This window comes from Gouania willdenowi, chromosome 22, assembly GCF_900634775.1.
Source record: "Gouania willdenowi chromosome 22, fGouWil2.1, whole genome shotgun sequence".
NCBI lineage: Eukaryota > Metazoa > Chordata > Actinopteri > Blenniiformes > Gobiesocidae > Gouania > Gouania willdenowi.
The window spans coordinates 28,203,402-28,221,479 of NC_041065.1; the positions used below are offsets into that span (position 1 = coordinate 28,203,402).

Below are 18,078 nucleotides of genomic sequence, written 5' to 3' on the forward strand. Positions count from 1 at the left end.
TGTTTGTAATTCTGTATATGTTTCTGCCTTTTCGTGTGTTTTTGTGGTCTTCTTGTGCATTTTTTGTTTCATGTTTGTTTTTGGTTTGTAATTCTGTATATATTTCTGTTTTTTTGTGGTCCTCTTGTGTCTTTTTCTGCTTCATGTTTGTATTTTGTTTGTAAATTTTTCTGTTTTTTGTGTATTTTTGTGGTGGTCATGTGTGTTTTTTTTTGTGATTTTGTGTGTTTTTAGAGTCATTTTGTGTGTTTTCTTTCGGGGGATGCACAAAATTAGACTGAAGGTTATGTGTGGCCCCTGGGCTACCAGTTACCAAATGTCTGCATTAACCATGTCAGGTTAAACTTAAGTCCCATTTTAGATTATAATGAGAACATTTAGAAAATGAAATAATTCCCAGATTAATCAGCTTGTGTTGTTTTACTCTTTTATTATAGGTGCGGGTCCTCTTCTCCAAAGGTCCTTTTATTTCCATCTTTGCCAGTGATCCCCATATCATCATCAAAGCCATCAATCAAAATCTCAATAGCGTGCTGAGAGACTCCAACATCAACGGGCACGACTACATGAGAAACATTGTTCACCTGCCCGTGTTCCTCAACAGCAGAGGACTCAGTTCTGCCAGAAAGTTGTGCATGGCTGCCCCCACCAATGGAGAGGTGCCCCCTGCTGAGGGTAAATCATCAGGAACCACATGCACAATAGGCTTTGTGAAGTGGTTTACATTATTAGCATTTGCTGATGTCTATGTTTATCTTTTTGCCTTTTTTTCTGTTTTTCTATCGACTTCTCATTAGGATACCATGAAGAGGTGGACAGGAAAGTGTCCCAGAGCAACCTGGTCCAGGATCAGAGCAAGTTTGGGAGCAAATCTACCTTAAACCGCCGGGTAACAGATGATAAATTGACTATTATTATTTCGCATAGTACTGATGTACAATATGTTGACGAATGATGATGGTCTCTTTCGGTGGATTAAAGCATACATTGGCTTTTACTGCATGTTTTAATTCAGTTTTAGTCTTTTGGCTAAAATGCAACCTAGTTTTGGTCAAAATTTTGTCATAAAGATTATTTCAGTTATAGCCTAGTTTTAGTCAACTAAATTACATTAGGATTATTGTCGACTTAATTTGTTACAGATATAAGTTTATGCCTTTTTCATATATTTAATTTGCATCGATCAACCTGATATGGGATGTTTTTAATGTTTGTAAATACACATGGACAGATTTAATGTGATCAAAGTGTAAGGTAACATGATCACGAGTTCTGGTTGGATTTCATCCAATGGGACAAAATTATGGTTTAGTTTTTGTTAGTTGACAAAAATATCAAGATATTTTAATATGCTTTTAGACAATAAGTGATCTTTTTAAATTAGTTGCGTTCGAAATGTCATACTAACGTACTACTCACTACTAATGTTGACATCGAACTTAGTATAACACAATTAGTAAAACTAGTAGTAGTGTGTTCACATTAGATAGTATGAAAAGATTGAGTATGCGAGAAATACAGTACAGTATGCACGGTGGGCACACGAGTCATACTCAACCACTCCATGATGCATTGCGAGCAAAACGTAAAATCGACCTGGGACCAGCTTCAAGATAAAAATCAAACATCTTTTTTTCAAAACAAAATCATCTCTTCTTGTCTTCCATTAGTTTTTTCATTGCTTTTGTAAATAGGGCTCTTATTTTGACGTTAACTGAAAGTTAAGTAGAACAATGGTGAGTCTCCAAAATTCCACGAGTTTTATGGATCAAATGAGCACATGTTGATATTCTACTTGGTCACTTTCTCACTTAAAATGTTTTCAGAACGTTCAAGGGTGGAGAATCAACAGAGATATTTAACCTCAGTGTGATTCAGGCTTTTGTCGTTGTAGGTTTGAAATGCATCTTGGGAAACTTGTAAGTATACTTAAATGGGAATGTTCATAATCCTAATCATACTTATAGTATATAGTAGACAGTATATACTCATTGAGTATGTAGTGTATTAAATGGAGTGTGACATTTCCAACACAGAACTGGTCTAGTTATTGTCGCTTATGAAAATGTAGTCGACTGAAACTATGAGGAGAACTTTTAGTCGACAAAATTAACACAAGTTTGCCTGTTGGTTGTAAAATGTGGTGCTAAAAAGATGCATGTAGAGAAGCCAAACGGCAATGAAAGATCAGAGAAGTCATGATGAAGGGGATAGATCTATAATGCTTTAATTCAAACCTTGCAAAAACTGAAAAATATTCAATATTTTTTAAGTTATTAATGAAGTGGAAATGCAGTCCATCCATTAGCGATTGGACAATAGCGTGTAACATGCAACAGAAATCTTCACTGCTCTCTGGGTTGAGTCTCCCTGATGGAGGTGATCAGTGACGGTCCTATGCTGGCAGCCAGTGCAGAGAGGACCAGTGGACAGAAGGAGACGCGTAGATAGGAAAACAGAGAGGTGCTGGGGTGTACGGCCAAGTTTCCTGTTGTAATTGATGTAATGGCTGTTTATCTTTCCTGCTGCGTTGCCACAGCCTAATGACAAGGCCGAGCAGCAGTGGGTCCCAGTGACAAAACACTGGCACCAGGTCTGCTGGCAGGAGGCTAAGTGTCTCTGCTGCTGCCGCTGATGCCCTCCTCCCTCCTCCCTCCTGTGAGACCTCCCCCACCCTCACCCTTTTTTCCCCTCTTGTTTGTTTGTTTTTGTTTGTATCTCAGGTTTATCTGGTACCCTCAATTATTGGTGTTGATCCTTTTGATAATGGAGCTGCATTTGTGTTTTAAACGCCCTCGGCTGCTGGCGAGCTTTTGGCAGAAGGGCCGTTTACAAGAGGAGATTAAAACGAGGGCAAGAGGGGAAATGAATTAGTGGCTCTCCAGTTTCACGTGGCTTCTTCTCAAGTCGTCAATGACATTCTGAGTACCTCTACATTTGAATCAAGCTAATCTCCTCTTTGGCAAACTTTACGATGCTGACAACCAGGCTTGGGGTCAATTACAATTTTTTAGATACAATCAGGGTTGGGGTCAATTATAATTGTAATCACGTAATTGATAATTAATTACAGTTGTGGCGTAATTATAACTGTAATTGTAATTTAAAAAATCTGTTGCTGTCGTAATTGTAATTCAATTGCAATTGAGTTCAGATAACTGACGTTGTAATTGTAATTGCCATGAAAATTCTACAAAAATTGGCAATTATAATTTAACGCTGAACTGGGGAACCATGTTACCATTCTAGACAAGGCAAGGCAAGGCAAATTTATTTGTATAGCGCATTTCATTAACAAAAAGTGCATTAAAATAAGCAGAAAAAACATTTAAAATGATCAACAAACACATTACATCAACAACAACATGACCAAAAATCTCTTCAATGTACAGTTCTACACATATATAGTTAACAAATATTAAAATATGTTTAACTTTCCCACATTTTACAATTTTAAACTGAGGCGTATACTGACGCAAAAAATGCTCAGAAGCCCAGATCAAAAATATTAAAATCTATATTTTTATTGATTAGGAAGCCTAACAAGGTAACCAATAGATGGGAAAGAAATTAGATAATATATATTTGTTTTTATTGTATTTTACAGCTGATTTAGGACCCGTTATCATAAGAGATGCTAACAAAAGAGAAAAGATTAACTTGTATTTATTTCAGGCTCAGTAATGGTGATTATTGTAATTTAACTTTAGTAATTGAGAATGTAATTGTAATTGACTTTTTGAAGATAAATATTGTAATTTAATTGTAATTGGAAAAAAATGCAGGTCACTGTAATCATCCATTAATTGGGCTATTGAAAACATAATTGTAACTGTAAAAAATATAATTGACCCAAACCCTGGTTACATTTACTTTTTTAATTACCCATGTTCAATTAAAATTCAATTACAATTATTTTTATTCTCAAAGTCAACTACAATTATGTTCTCAATTACTAAAGGTTTGATTACAATTAATTAGAATTTCTAAGCTTAAATATAGAAAACCTAATAACAGTTAACCTTCCTCTTGTGTTAGCTTTCTGTTAGCATCTCTTATGGTAATGGTTCTAAATCGGCTCTAAAATACACTAAAAACAAATATCTATCATCTAATTTACTTCCTATCTATTGGTTATCTTGTTAGGCTTCCTAATCAATGAAAAATATTGCTATTAATGTTTTTGGTGTGGGACTCTAAGCCTTTTTTGTCAGTATACCCCTCTATTTATTTTTTTAAAAATGGTAAAATGTGTGAGAGCTTGATATAAAAGTATTTTAATAATCGTTAACTACATATGTGTGTAGAACTGTACATATAACTGTAACATGGTTCCCCAGTTTTGCGTTAAATTATAGTTGACAGTTTTTGGAGAATTTTCCGCAAAATAATTTTTTGAATTACAATTATAATCATGCCATAATTGTAATGAATTATCAATTACTCAATTACAGTTATAATTGTCCCTAAACCTGCTGACAACTTTTTGCAGGGTTTTGTGTTTTCCCACTTCCAAAATTAACCGAAACAAGAAGAATTAATTTTGAAAATAGGAAAAACATATTTGGGACTGTTGACTGCTCCATAGTGTAGTGTCTGTGTAATAGACCTTTTCCACTTCTGATCGAGTTGTGGCCATATGTTTCATCTCTGAAAGAGGTCATGAGACTGGTGTCGCAACTTCAAAGTCAACCCAAAGCCTCGTCTTGGCTCATGACCACGGCAGCTGTCTGATATCATCACAGATGTTCTCCAGTAGATCTGTGTCAATAGCGCGCCTGTGTCATGACTTTTAGATTTGGACAGTGGCTCTTTGACTTCCTCTTCAGTTCACACTGTTTTTTTGTTGTTTTTTTTTTACACTGGTTACTTGTTTTTATTTTTATTTTTAAGAAAGTAAAACATTAAACAGTAACTTTTCCTGTAAGATGTCATTAATTAGTCACAGTTTTTAAATTAGTACAGCAAAGCAAATGATAAGTAAAGCAAATGAGATCAAAACAACATAGACAAGATTATCAAGGAAGTCATTTTGTACTTGTTCCTCTGACTTTATTACAGCAGAGTTTCTGGTTTGTTCAAGATCACATGTTGACCTTAAACAACCTCTTCTTCTGTCTTGTGATACTCAGTCAGCAAACATTACTGATCATGCTGTTTCAAACTTCTACTTCTGTCAGGGCCACAGTAACTAAAATACATTAAAACATTTCATTTGGATGTTGGATAAACTTACAAATAAATTATTATTTTTGTAATGTAAATGTGACTAAAGTATTGGCATACTTCCATTCGAGCAGGTGTTCTCAACCTTGGGGTAATTTTTTTAAAATTTTTTTTTTTTTTGCCATTTTTGCTTATTTTTACATTTTCCTGCAACTACACAAAACTTGCCATATTTTAACCTATTTTCATCACTTTTTCTTGCCATGTTTTGGCCTCATTTAATGCATTTTTTGCTACATTATCCACATTTCTCGATCAAACTCAATGTCTTTCATTGTACATTTTTTCCATTTTCAGCACTTATAAACCTTTTCCACCACTTTTTCCACCGAATGTTGCATATATTTTTTTTTTTTTTTTTTGGGCTCTAGTGGTCTTTATATGACAGTTGCTCGACAGGAAAGGGATTAGAGAGAGCAGGGAATGACATGCAGCAAAGGGTCCCAAGCCGGGAATCGAACCTGGGACCGGCTGCAGGTGAGGAACTATAGCCTCCGTACATGGGGCGGGCGCTCAACCCACTGAGCTACACACCACCGAATGTTGCATATATTGACCCATTATTGCCACTTTTAACCTTTTTTCACCATAATGCATGCCTTTTTTTTTTTTTGCCAATTTAACCACACACACGATTTGTCATGACCATTATTTGCCAGTTTAAACTATATTGACACTTTAAACCCTTTTTTTTTTTTTTTTTTAAACCAATTTTCCTCTCAATTTTTAGCCACTCTACTTTTCAACTTTTAACCATTTTCTGTGGTCTTTAAAACCCCATTTCACTACCTTTTTCACCATTTTTGGTTACTTTTAACCCATTTTTATTTCTGATTAAATAAAGATTTACATCTGTAAGGTGATTATATACTATGGCACAAATAAAAATAAATCTTCTGGATAACAGTGGATATTATTCAGATAAATAAATAAATGTTATCCCAGATTCATAGAACAATGGACCATCATTTTGCTGACTTTATGGATCTCCTTTATTCCCCCTTTTGAAGCTTTTACCAATTCAAACAATATCACATCCAAACAATTAACTTGTGGCGTTCACTGACTTAAGTGTTTTATGTATTCAGGACACATACCGACGTCGTCAAATGCAGAGGACCATCACCAGGCAGATGTCCTTTGATCTGACCAAGCTGCTGGTCACTGAGGATTGGTTCTGTGACATCAGTCCACAGACCATGAGAAGGTTGCTCAACATTGTCTCCATCACAGGTACCAACAAAAGAAAATGCCCTTGGTTATTATGTAGATAGTAGTGTAATGTATATATTAGTCATGTATGGACACCTGTTTTTTTCCCGATAAAACGTGCAATCTGGATCTGATCCGGGTGAAACACAGTGGAGTAATTAAGGAACCAATCCGACATATGGTTCATATGTCAGTCTAATTTCATAAGGATGTGTCAATTATGAACAGAGTTATGAATTTTTGAAATGTCTTTAATGATTTTTTTTATTTTTGATACTCATCCACATTAAGTGCACTGATCCGGATCCCCTCCTAATTTCAATGGCAGTGGTTCCCAACCTTCCTAAAATGAGTTTTTTTTGTACTGTTACACATACTGAGAAGTCAGTATCAGTGCATAAAGTGACAGTAAGCACCAGCTTAGATATTTTTATATTGCATTTTTATTTTAACTAGATTTATTTTTGAGAAAGTGAAAAGGTACAATGCAGTTGTCTGAGGTTGTGTGTGGTGAAAAATAATAACAATTATTTAAGCTCATTGAGCTTTCTGCCTCTGTATATTGATTTCTGTGATATTGTGTATTTTTAATTAAAATAAAAATAGATGAATACTTGCAATTTAAAACATTTATAATAAAAACTCAAAATAAATACAATTTGTATCACTATTTTTTTTTAGGCAGTGGCTATTCGTACGGTTGCCGTATTCCGACATTCTATCCGTACGCAGCGCCCCTATTTGGCCACTTTAGTTCTCGTGATAGGTCAGTCATTGGTCAGTTTAAGTCCCGTGACTAAGACTAAACCTTAATCTAACCCTAAAAAGTGTTGCGATGCACTATTACCTCTTTGGCGTAGGTAATAGTGAAAATTATATTGCTTGGTCATGATTTACAAACTGGCAATTATTAAGGACAATAGTGTCCATATTTATACCAGCTCAGTCTGCAGGTTTCAGTTTCTCACAGATGCATCTATCAGATTACAGTTTGTATTCTTTCCCTCAGCTTTGTGCTTTATCTGGATACTCCTCATTTCTCCTACAGTCCAAAAAATATGCATGAGTGTGTATACTTAGTTAAAGAAGTGTCTAAATTGTCTTCGTAATACCTGTATGTGGAAGAGAATCTAGCGTAAGTCAGCGTGTCAGAATGCTCTAACCATGTTTGTAGAAGAAGGAAGCAGAAATAACTGTCGGTGTGCATGTCTCTTGTTTTTACAACCTCCTCCTTGTTGTTGGCAGGCCGTCTCCTGCGGGCCAATCACATAATTTTCCACTGGGATCGGTTGGCGTCGTGGATCAACTTGACTGAACAGTGGCCCTATAGAACGTCGTGGATCATCCTCTTTCTGGAGGAGGCCGAAGGGGTGACTGATCAGGTTCCACTCAAGACAATATATGAAAGGTAAGGTCATTCACAAGCATGAAGACGTTTAAAAAAACACAAAAACGTTTTTGATTCAATTATTGGCAATCTGAGCTTTCTAATAACATTATCCAACCTGCTTTGTTGAAAAGTATTATTAAAATACACCAAATGGGATCGAGTTGATGTCCCTTTTTTTTAGATCCTGGTGAACCGCATGTCCACTTATAACCAGTAGGTGGCAGTAGAAGATTTTTATCATCAGTACATCCGTCAGTACATTGTGTATTTATTGCCAAAGGCTGTGGAAACCACACTAATTGGTGACTGACGGACACATTTCCTCATTGTTTTTAATGTAGAAGGACTGTGATGACATGTTGAAATCAGAAATAAATACTTTATGTCACAACTGTACAAAACACAACATAAGCTCACAATCAAATGTTTTGTCAGATTTGCCTGTGAGGATGCAGATCACTGGTTATAGGTGAAGTCTCCACACACGGGAGGTCTAGGAGGCCCGGCCGAGGCTGAGTTGTTGGATTTCGGTGCTGTTATGCATCACTCGCTGGCCTTTAAAGGTTGCACTCTGTCACAATACACTAGCGCCCACGGCTCCTGCGGCAGGGAAGTGTCACAGATAGTTACTGTCAGCCAGTTGGCCAGAGAGATTCAGCCAGCAACCCCCCACCTCCAACTCAAACTGCATTCTCTCATTACTGCATTTTAACCATTTTTGAGGTATTGTATTAATGTACTGGCTGAAGAAGCTGTTACTTTACTATTGTAGAGACTTTATTTGAAGCAATATCTCAATCTACTTTAATATGGCACACGTAAATGACCAAAATAACACATTTCTTATCGTTACCGAAAGAGTTTGAATGAAAAGCTCAGGGGTGTCAAACTCATTTTTGCTCAGGGGCCAAATACAGTCCAGTTTGAGCTCAAGTGGGCCACAGATTAGTTAGAAACAAGGGGCACTTTTAACACTAATGTGCCCTCACTGATTTATGCAGCTTGAGTGGTGCCGACAATATCCAAGCAATAACTTCAAAAATCCTTGATTTTTATGACCACATTGTTGTAATTTAGAAGTGTTTTGTGGGAAAATGCTTGGAATTCAGAAAAATGTAGTCTTTTCCACAATTTGCAATAAAATACAACTGCAGTCGTGTGATGTACAGTAGGCACAAAAGCCCCTGCAAATATTTTGTTATTTTAATACGTCTGTGTATTTGGAGGGTCAAAGATAGCTACCACTTAAATATTTGGTAATTTATGCAATGATTCATAATTTATGATGTCATTTTCCTGTGTGTTTTATAGTCATTTTGTGTATTATTGTTGACATTTTTTAGTTTTTTGTTGACATTTTGTGTGTTTTATAGTCATTTTGTGTTTTTTTTGTTGACATTTTGTGTGTTTTATAGTCGTTTTGTCCCTTTTTGTTGACATTTTGTGTATTTTTGTTAGATTTTTGTGTGTGTTGGGAATCAATGTATGTCTGTTTGTGTCCTTTTTGTGTTATTTTGTGCACTTTTTTGTAATTTTGATCATAATTTGTCATTTTCACTTTTTCTTGTGGGCCGAATTGGATGATCTAAAGGGCCAGATTTGGCCCCCGGGCCTTGAATTTGACACATGTGGAAAAGGTCTTTTTTTGCTGAAGCTCTGGTCTTAGCAAAACAAAGAGGTCAGAACACATTACTCTAGTTTTAAAGTGTTTACAATGGCTCCCAGTCAGCGTCTGAATATACTTTAAAGTTCTGCTGCTGCTGGTGTATTAATCTGCGAATGGGTTTGGTCCAGAATCCTTCAGTGAGATGTTAGTCAGGTGTGAAACCAGCAGGTCTCTCAGATCTAAGGACACAGGTCAGATAGTGGAGCCCAGAGCTTACAGTAAACATGGTGACGCTGCTTTTAGTTGTTATGCTGCAAGTGGAACAAACTGTTAGCAGATCTGAAGTCAGCATCCAATGGGAATATTTTTTAATCCAAGGTAAAGGCACTGTTTTTCTCTACCGCGTTTGACGGAGAGGGATATTTTTAATCATATGATTGTTGATTTAAATGTTTATACTGTTGATATTAATGTTCTTATTGATTTTTGAATTGGTAAATGTTTTCTGTTGCACTTGCCTTGTGTATGAAATGCGTTATATAAATACTGTACATTGTACACTTGCCTTCATGGCACAAGGTTTCTCTATTTACACAGACTGGATGTAGCAGTCGTTCTATATTCGAGTTGTCCTGTTTGTCTTTCTCTTTCCGTTTCTGGGTGTCTTCTTTAAATGGCAGCTCTGTTTCACAGAGGCCATCAAAGACGCTGCCCTAATGATGATGACAGGAAGCCTCAAACTGGCTAAATGTGACGGCTTTGCCTGCAGGCAATATCTATTGCACCAATCTCGCACTGATAAACTTGTGCTTCTGTCTGAGGTTTTTTTTTTTTCTTTTTTCTCTGTCCCCACCCTTTTCTTCCTCTTTTCATGATCTGGGGCTTTTTAGGTCTCTTTTCTCATACTGGATGACTTAATCCGTCTCTTTCTTTTTCTAAGACACTCACACTTGGCTGGCCTCGAGGTCTCTGTTTGACTGCTGGAGAAAAACTAAAAGATGACAAATTCTCTCTGAATTTATGAATTGATATGCATACAAAGACGCAAAGATTTCTGATTTTATCATTTCACTTTAAACAGTCAATCTTTCACTTGTCGTAGAATTATCTTAATGTTTGTCTCCACAATGCAAAACACTGTCCTGATATTGTGCGTTTATGCTTCATTCGACTCGCACTCGGCCATCTTTTTTTCCACAGCACATCCCCTGAGCGTTACTAAGTGAATATATTAGTGGTGATGTGAACGTGGGGGTGAATCAGCCCCTTATAGGTCAACTGTCGCCCTGCATCTCAGTCATAAGGAAGCACGCTCTTCTTTTCCTGTCCTTGTTACAAAAAGCTCGCCGCAGAATGGTTCGCCACATTATACCGAGGAGGAAGCATGAAATCTCTACTACTTTTTTTCAACAAAAAACAAAAAACACTGGTTAGACTTTGCAGCGTGCCAGGTCATCATCTCAGTCAAAATTGCGTGTTCCACCCAGCCCAGGGGTGTCAAACTCTTTTTAGTTTTGTGGCCAAATAAGGACCAGTTTCAGCTTAAGTGGGCCACAGATTTTAGGTGGGAAAAAGGTCAAATTCAACAATAATGTGCCCTGGTTACACGAATAAATGATAAAGTACATGAGTATATCACACTTACATTTCCCTGATGTAGCAAATTCAGGGAAATTTTGTGGAATAATTCGAGGAAAATGTAGTTCTTTCCACAATTTCAGATTTAAAATGACTTCCGTCATGTGATATAAGAAGTGGAAAACTGAGCTCTGCAACTATTGTGGATTTTAATTGATTTTTTGGTTTTGGAAAAAAACATTTAGTTGGTAATTTACAAAATGTCATCATTATTACTTTCTCAAGTGGGCCAAATTGCTCTAAAGCAGGGGTGTCAAACTCAGTTTAGTTCAGGTGCAGTTCATCTTAAGTGGGTTGCAGATTATTGGTGAGAAATGAGTAATTTAATAATTATTGTGCTCTAGTTTGCACTTCCACGTATAAATAGATTACAAAATATGTACGGCACTGATAATATCAAGGCAATAAGTGACAGATTTCAGTCCCTGCAGGATCTTCACTTTCAATTTATTTGATTTTGTGACCAATTTTATTCAATTCGGGAACATTTTGTGGAGTCATTTGAAGAAAATTGCTGAATTTAGGAAAATTTGAGAGTTATTTCATCAATTTGAGATTAAAAATGACTGCCATCATGTGAGATAAGTATTGGGGGATTTGTGAGCACTGCTGATATTGTGGAGTTTAATTGAATTTGTGAATTAATTTTGGAGATTTCTACAACTGAATTAGTTGGTAATTCACACAATGATTCACGGTTTCTTTTACTTTTTTGCTTTCTCTTGTGGGCCGAGATGGATGCTCTAAAGGGCCAGATTTGGCCCCGAGCCTTGAGTTTGACACATGTGGCCAAGCTTATCAAACTCAAGCAAAAAGTTAATAATGAAGGAGATCAAATACAAGAGCTGTTCTTCCCTTCGCATGCAATTACACAATGGCTGAAACCTGTGCTGCAAAAGTCTCTTATTTTGAAAGGATAAACTCCTGCTGACTACAGTAGTTGAGGCAGAGGCACACAGCTCTCCTAATCTGATGAAGAATGTGTAATCGGTTAATAACCTTGGAGCTTTTGTTGTTAATTTTAAGAATTTGTGCTTTTTCTAAGGGATATTTTGCTTAAGTCAGTCACATGCACGTCTTAGATGTTTGCGTCACTGCAGGTGAAACCGTGTTCCGTGCAGCTCACTGCGAGGAACTAAAGAGAAAACAAAACAGAAGGTATTACTTTAATTTGTAGCTGTCAAATTAACAAACCCAAATCCATCTTTTCAGCGCACTTTTCTTTAATCACGAGCAAATTGAATTTGGCGCCCGCAGCCTTGTGACTATCATTTCAGGTTCTATTGTTTTGTTTTTCTCATCCAGCGTCGTCGCCGCTATGAAGTCAGTCGTCCCTTGTTTTTGAGGCCATTACGGAGTAATTGACTAGAGCTAACCTGGCTCCTCTTCTGCTTCATGGTTATTGCTTTAATGCAATACTGCCGTTTCCATAGACTGTTAATGGACCTTTGTATGTTTATTGCTCTTGATGTCGATCAGAGTCGTTACAGTGCATTTTCCCATTTAGTGGAAGAGCTTTTGCAGAGTAACTTAAAGTGACTGAGCAAATGCACGTACAGGATTATGTTTTTCAATTAAAAGGAATTCCAACAACTATTATTCTTTATTTAGATTGCATTTTATCCCTTTAAGGATAATTATCTATTAGATTTTTTTTTTTCTCCATTTGCCTGTTTTTTTAATGGCCAAGCGTTTAATAGTAGGTTCAACTAATGATCTTTTGTGTTTGAGAAGGACATTTTGAAACCTCAGTTTGCAATAAATTGAAACCTTTGTGTGGAAACGACCTCGCTAATACAGTAAAACTACTTTTTTGTTTAATTGCTGTGTGCAGTTTTTTAATGGTGTATAACACGAAACAAAAAGTTTACAGCAAACCTTTGCTATGCACCAAATATCCTCTTTGCAAGATATTCACAGTTATCCATATCAGTGATCCTGATCATTCACACTTTAAAGCCTTTTTTTGGTTGTAACCCTATTTTGATTAAAAAAAAAAAATTCTGCCAACCCTAGAGATTTTTTTTCTTTTTTTTTTTAGAATTACTTTTTGATCATGTTTGCGATATTGTGTTACGAGTAGCTAAGTGATGCGCCAGCTCAGATATTTTTATTCTGCACTTTCTTTTAACTAGATTTATATTTGAGAAAGTTGAAGTATAGTGTGATTTTTTTATTTTATTTTTTTATTTTAAATTGCATGTCGTGTTTTAATTTGGAAAAATAATATTTAAAAAAATTTAAGAAATAGAATTTAAATCAGTAATTTTATTTATCAATTACCAGACATTTCAGGTGATCCCACATGGAGTCACGACCCCAAGGTTGAAAAACAGTGCTTTAAAGGCTTGGAAGAAACCATACAGTAGGTCCAAATGTATGGGCAGCCCCATGCAATATACGTAATACGCAATCCTGATTCGATGTGGATGAAACTCGGTTATGTCACATTTGTTCCTCAATTTCCAAGTGAGTTAAATTTCAAAAATATTGGTCAATTATGAACCGAGATATGCAAATAATGAGAGATGGATTTTCCATTTCTTCAAACTAATTCAGAATCATTATATTGATCTAGATCCCCTCCATTTTATTCAATGTTCTATGGCCTAAAGCAGGGATGTCAAACTCATTCCAGTTCAGGGGCCAAATATGGAGCAGTTTGATGTAAAGTCGGCCACAAATTATATGCTGGAAAACGAGTAATTTCAATATTATTGTGACCTAGTTTGCACTACATACTAAATATGTAAGAAACCGACGAAATTCAAGCAACAAGTGACACATATCGGTCCCAACAGCATCTTCACTTAGATTTTTTGAATTAAGAGAAATATTATGTCGTAATTTGAGGAAAAATTGAAGGATTTGGTAAGAATTTTCAGTATAAAACTGTATGCCCTGCAAGTATTGTTGAGTTTCATTTACACAGTGATTCATGTTTTCTCTGTAATTTTTACTTTCTCCTGCAGGCCAAATTGGATGCTCCAAAGGGCCGGATTTGGTCCCCTGGGCCAAGAGTTTGACACATGGTTCCTAAGGTCTATCTTGAGTTAAAATTTTGTCAAAATCCATGAATTTCTATTGACGCAATCCTGCTCATACACAAACAAGTGAAACTATCACCTCCTTGGCGGAGATAAAAATAATAACGTGCATTCTGTTTGATTTTGTTTTTTTTGCCATTACCAGACTTACACACATTAAAATCCACTTTCCACTAATGCATCGCGGCTTGTAGTGTCAAGATATTTTGACCTACTCGTGAGTTCACTTTAACCCTGAGAGAGTTTATTCCTGCAGGCCGAGATCCTGTTTTCAGCTGTTGGAAAAGAAAGTGTCACTGGTCCACTGAGCTGGTTCCTGCACTGTTTAAACATCTGGTGCCCTGTCTGTGCCAGCGTGCACTGCCCCTGCTGCACTCAGGAGTGTCTTTTTAAACCTTTACCTGAATGCTCTGCTCATTACAAAATCACACCAACTGCTGCAGCAACATGTACACGTATTGAACCACTGAGACTTCCATACACACAAGCATGGAAGTCATTTAGGGGGAATTTAAGTTATAAAATATTGTGTATTACACAGTACACACACAGACACACAGAGGTAGTTCCCACACCCTTGTGAGAACACATGTCGACCTCAGCCCTTCAGAAATACAGTGTAATTTATCAAACCCCAAGATGCCAAATGTGGACGCGCGCACACACACACACACGCAGAGGAAGGTCATGGGGGCAAACATGTAATGTTCAATTTTTGATTTTAGCCTCAAAACCTCACATAGATGATTCACATATTCCAAGTTACAGATTTCAACAAGAGCTTTTTTTTGTTCATTCCACCATTAGTCACCATTTCACAGACATTACTAAAGCCTGAATGTTCTTTGAGAAGTAAAAACATTTTCTCATCATTATACTAGTAATGTATATAACATTAAATGTGTTCAATATATAACCAATTGCATATTTATTTATTTTAAAAAACAACACACACTTGAAGCCTTTTTTTTTACTTGATTTTAAGGCTGCACGATTTTAGCTCCAAACAAAATCCCGATTTCTGATTTTGAAAACTTGATTTTTGATTCCGATTTCCATTTTTTTTTTTTCTTTAAAAAAAAAAAAAAGAAAAAAAAAAAGACAGTGTATTTAATTATTGCAAGTATTTTCTTTCAATTGAAAAAGTGAAAACACATTTCCGTATTGGAATGAAGTGTAACTGCAAAGCTTTAACAAATAATGTTAAATCCCCTGTGGGATTGATTAAAATACCAACCTGCCCAACCAAAAATTAATCCCTCAGCATTTTTAAAAAGAGAACCTTGCATTGGAAAAATAACCTCCCACAAAATTCACATTTAAAAAAAGAAGAGGTTGTAGTGGGTGTCTACCACTTTAAACATGCATTTGAAACTTGTTTTTCAACAGTTTGTAAAGGGAGAGATTACACATGATTAAACGGGAAAATCCATTTCACGATTTTGACTTTTTAAAAATCCCCCTCAATGAACAATCCGATTTTGATTTTATATTGATAAATCGTGCAGCTTTATTTGACTTGATGCCAGTGTTTTTACATTGGCTCCAACCTGAGTTTTTATTTTTTTATTTAAAGCTTATATCTGGTGTTTCTGAGAAATCTATCATTATGTATGGTTCTTTTGAAATGCGAAAAAATACCTAACTATTCTTTTAGTATGGTCTACTGCCGGTGGTCATTCATATACATTAATGTATATAAGTCCCTCCTTCGTCCTATAGACCCCTATACAAATGGAAACGATCGCCGACTGTGCCCAGCCAATAGGCTTTGACTTCCTGTTTTTGAGACTGTCAATCAAAGTGAATGTGGAACTGTGCACGGAAACAAGGCCGCGTCACAACAACAAACGGGTAAATATGATTTTGGCTCTTACCTGACCCATAGACATATATCAATGCGACCCGTTGCAAAATTGTTACGTTCCGCGATGCACGTGCAGAAAAGTAAAGGCGTGGCTTCTGGTAGATTGGTAAAGGCAGTGGGAGGAAGTGAAGCTGTTTAGGGCGGGACATTCAGATGTTTCTCAGAAACTCCAGATAGCAGCTTTAAGTTTTTCTAGTGCTTTTCTCCACATTCGGTTTAATATCATTCTGTGTATATCAACGGTAACACAAGGATGTGCGTTGGAGCTACTTTTGACGTGCCTGAAGCTCATAGTTCGAGTTCTTCTTGCGCATCGTAGCAGCCACATGTATACTTTTCTATCATTTTCTGTATTTATCCTGGGTGTCTGCAATGTTCTGGATCAACATGTACATTAACAAATGTCACATTTATTACATCACAAGCAAATTCTCTAAGAATAATCCAGAATATTGATTCTTTTTATTAGTAAATAAACCCATATTTCCTTCTAACCTGTTCAAATATTTAAAATGAAGATTTAGATTAAACATTTAATATTGAGATTTAACATTCAGCATTTAGATTAAACAATTGAAATGTAGCATTTACATTTAGATTTAATATTTAGATTTAATACTGACATATTTTTACGAGAAAATTAAATATCACAAATTTCACAAACATTGCTGGAAATCTGGTCAAGAGCCACATAAATAAATTCACTTAGCCTATATTTTTTAAAAGTGGTTTGTTGCTAAAGTTGCGAAAACTTGCTGCTTATTTTAGCATGTGCAACTCTACAATCTTTACCTTTTTGTCTGTCTTTTTTTTTTTAATTATTTCTATTTACATTTTTTTTCCCTGCCTCTTCTCTCTGGAGATACATGTTCTTTGTGGATTTTTGCAAAATGGAAAGATGTGAAATACATTTGATATTTCTACTTTTGAAGTATGGTGTTGAACTGCTGAAGTCAGCATCCAATTTTAAAATCCCAATAAAAAAACTCACAGAAATACTTTTCATAATTAAATTTTTTTTAATCATGTAAAGCATGTTGAATTCCCTAAACGAATACATCTGCCTTGTTTTGCTTTAAGGAAGTTTTATTGTGGTGGGAGATTCTGGGGAAACATGAGTAGAAAACAACGCAGTCTGCAGTGGATCTTCTCACATTTTGCGCCGAGCTAAACAGCTGAAGAGTTTTTTCCAGTAAAACCAGTTTTCACTCCATCTTCCCGTTCTTCTTCTTCTTCTTCTTTGTCCTATTCCTTCTTTTTCTTGGACTTTCGCTTGTGGTGGTGAACACCATCAGTTCATCGTTCTCCTTCACCAGAAGCTCCATCACTTGTGGTTTTTCCTCCTTTTCCTCGATCAGATTAAGATGTTGGTTCTGAAGAACTCCATACTGAGTGGCCCACTCAGCATCTCTGTTCCCCAAGGTGGAAATCTGTGTCAGGAGCTCACAGTTCTCATTCGTCAGGGCTGGAATTTGTTTTTTTGTTTCCTGTCGTTCGTCAGTGAGCAGACTCATCTTTTTTTCATCTTCTTTCTGAAGGTTGATCATTCTATCCACTGTGTCCTCCTCCAGGGCAGAGCACTTCTTCTCACATTTGGCTCTGAGGTCAGCTACAATGCCGTCGTGGTGTTGAACATCCATTAAAGAGAGGATCTCCTCATCTTTGTTCTCCAGCTCAGTGCTCGTCGTCTTCTCCCATTCTGCTCTATTCAGAGACACATCATCATCAAAGATGCTGTTGAACTCACACAGTTTATTCCCAATGTTCTCCAGTCTACTGTTGCCCTGTTGGAAAGTTTTCTTCAAAGAATGGATCTCCTCATCTTTCTTCTCTAGCTTAGAGCTCGTCTTCCTCTCCCATTCTGCTTCCATCTGACACACAGTATCTTGATGGTCGCGATTGAGCTTACGCACTCCATGCTCTACGTGCTCCAGGTCACTGTCTGCCTGTTGGAGAGCTTTCTTTAAAGAGAGGATTTCCTGATCTTTCTTCTCCATCTCAATGTTCATCTTCTTCTCCCATTCTGCTTTTATCTGAGAGACAGTATCTTCATGGTCGCGGTGGAGCTTACGCACTCCATGCTCTACGTGCT

The 18,078-nt window shown here is 36.5% G+C and overlaps 1 protein-coding gene across 6 annotated transcripts in view; it reads left to right on the top strand.

Annotated features, from left to right (window-relative positions):
* kidins220a (kinase D-interacting substrate 220a) overlaps positions 1-18,078 on the top strand; it is a 72,880-nt gene that overhangs the window by 25,313 nt on the left and 29,489 nt on the right. For all 6 annotated transcript variants that reach the window (XM_028438839.1, XM_028438838.1, XM_028438837.1 and 3 more), the window contains exons 20-23: positions 438-675; positions 798-889; positions 6,315-6,459; positions 7,684-7,846. In XM_028438839.1, the coding sequence (XP_028294640.1) occupies positions 438-675; positions 798-889; positions 6,315-6,459; positions 7,684-7,846 (638 nt within the window). The remainder of the gene's footprint in view (positions 1-437; positions 676-797; positions 890-6,314; positions 6,460-7,683; positions 7,847-18,078) is intronic.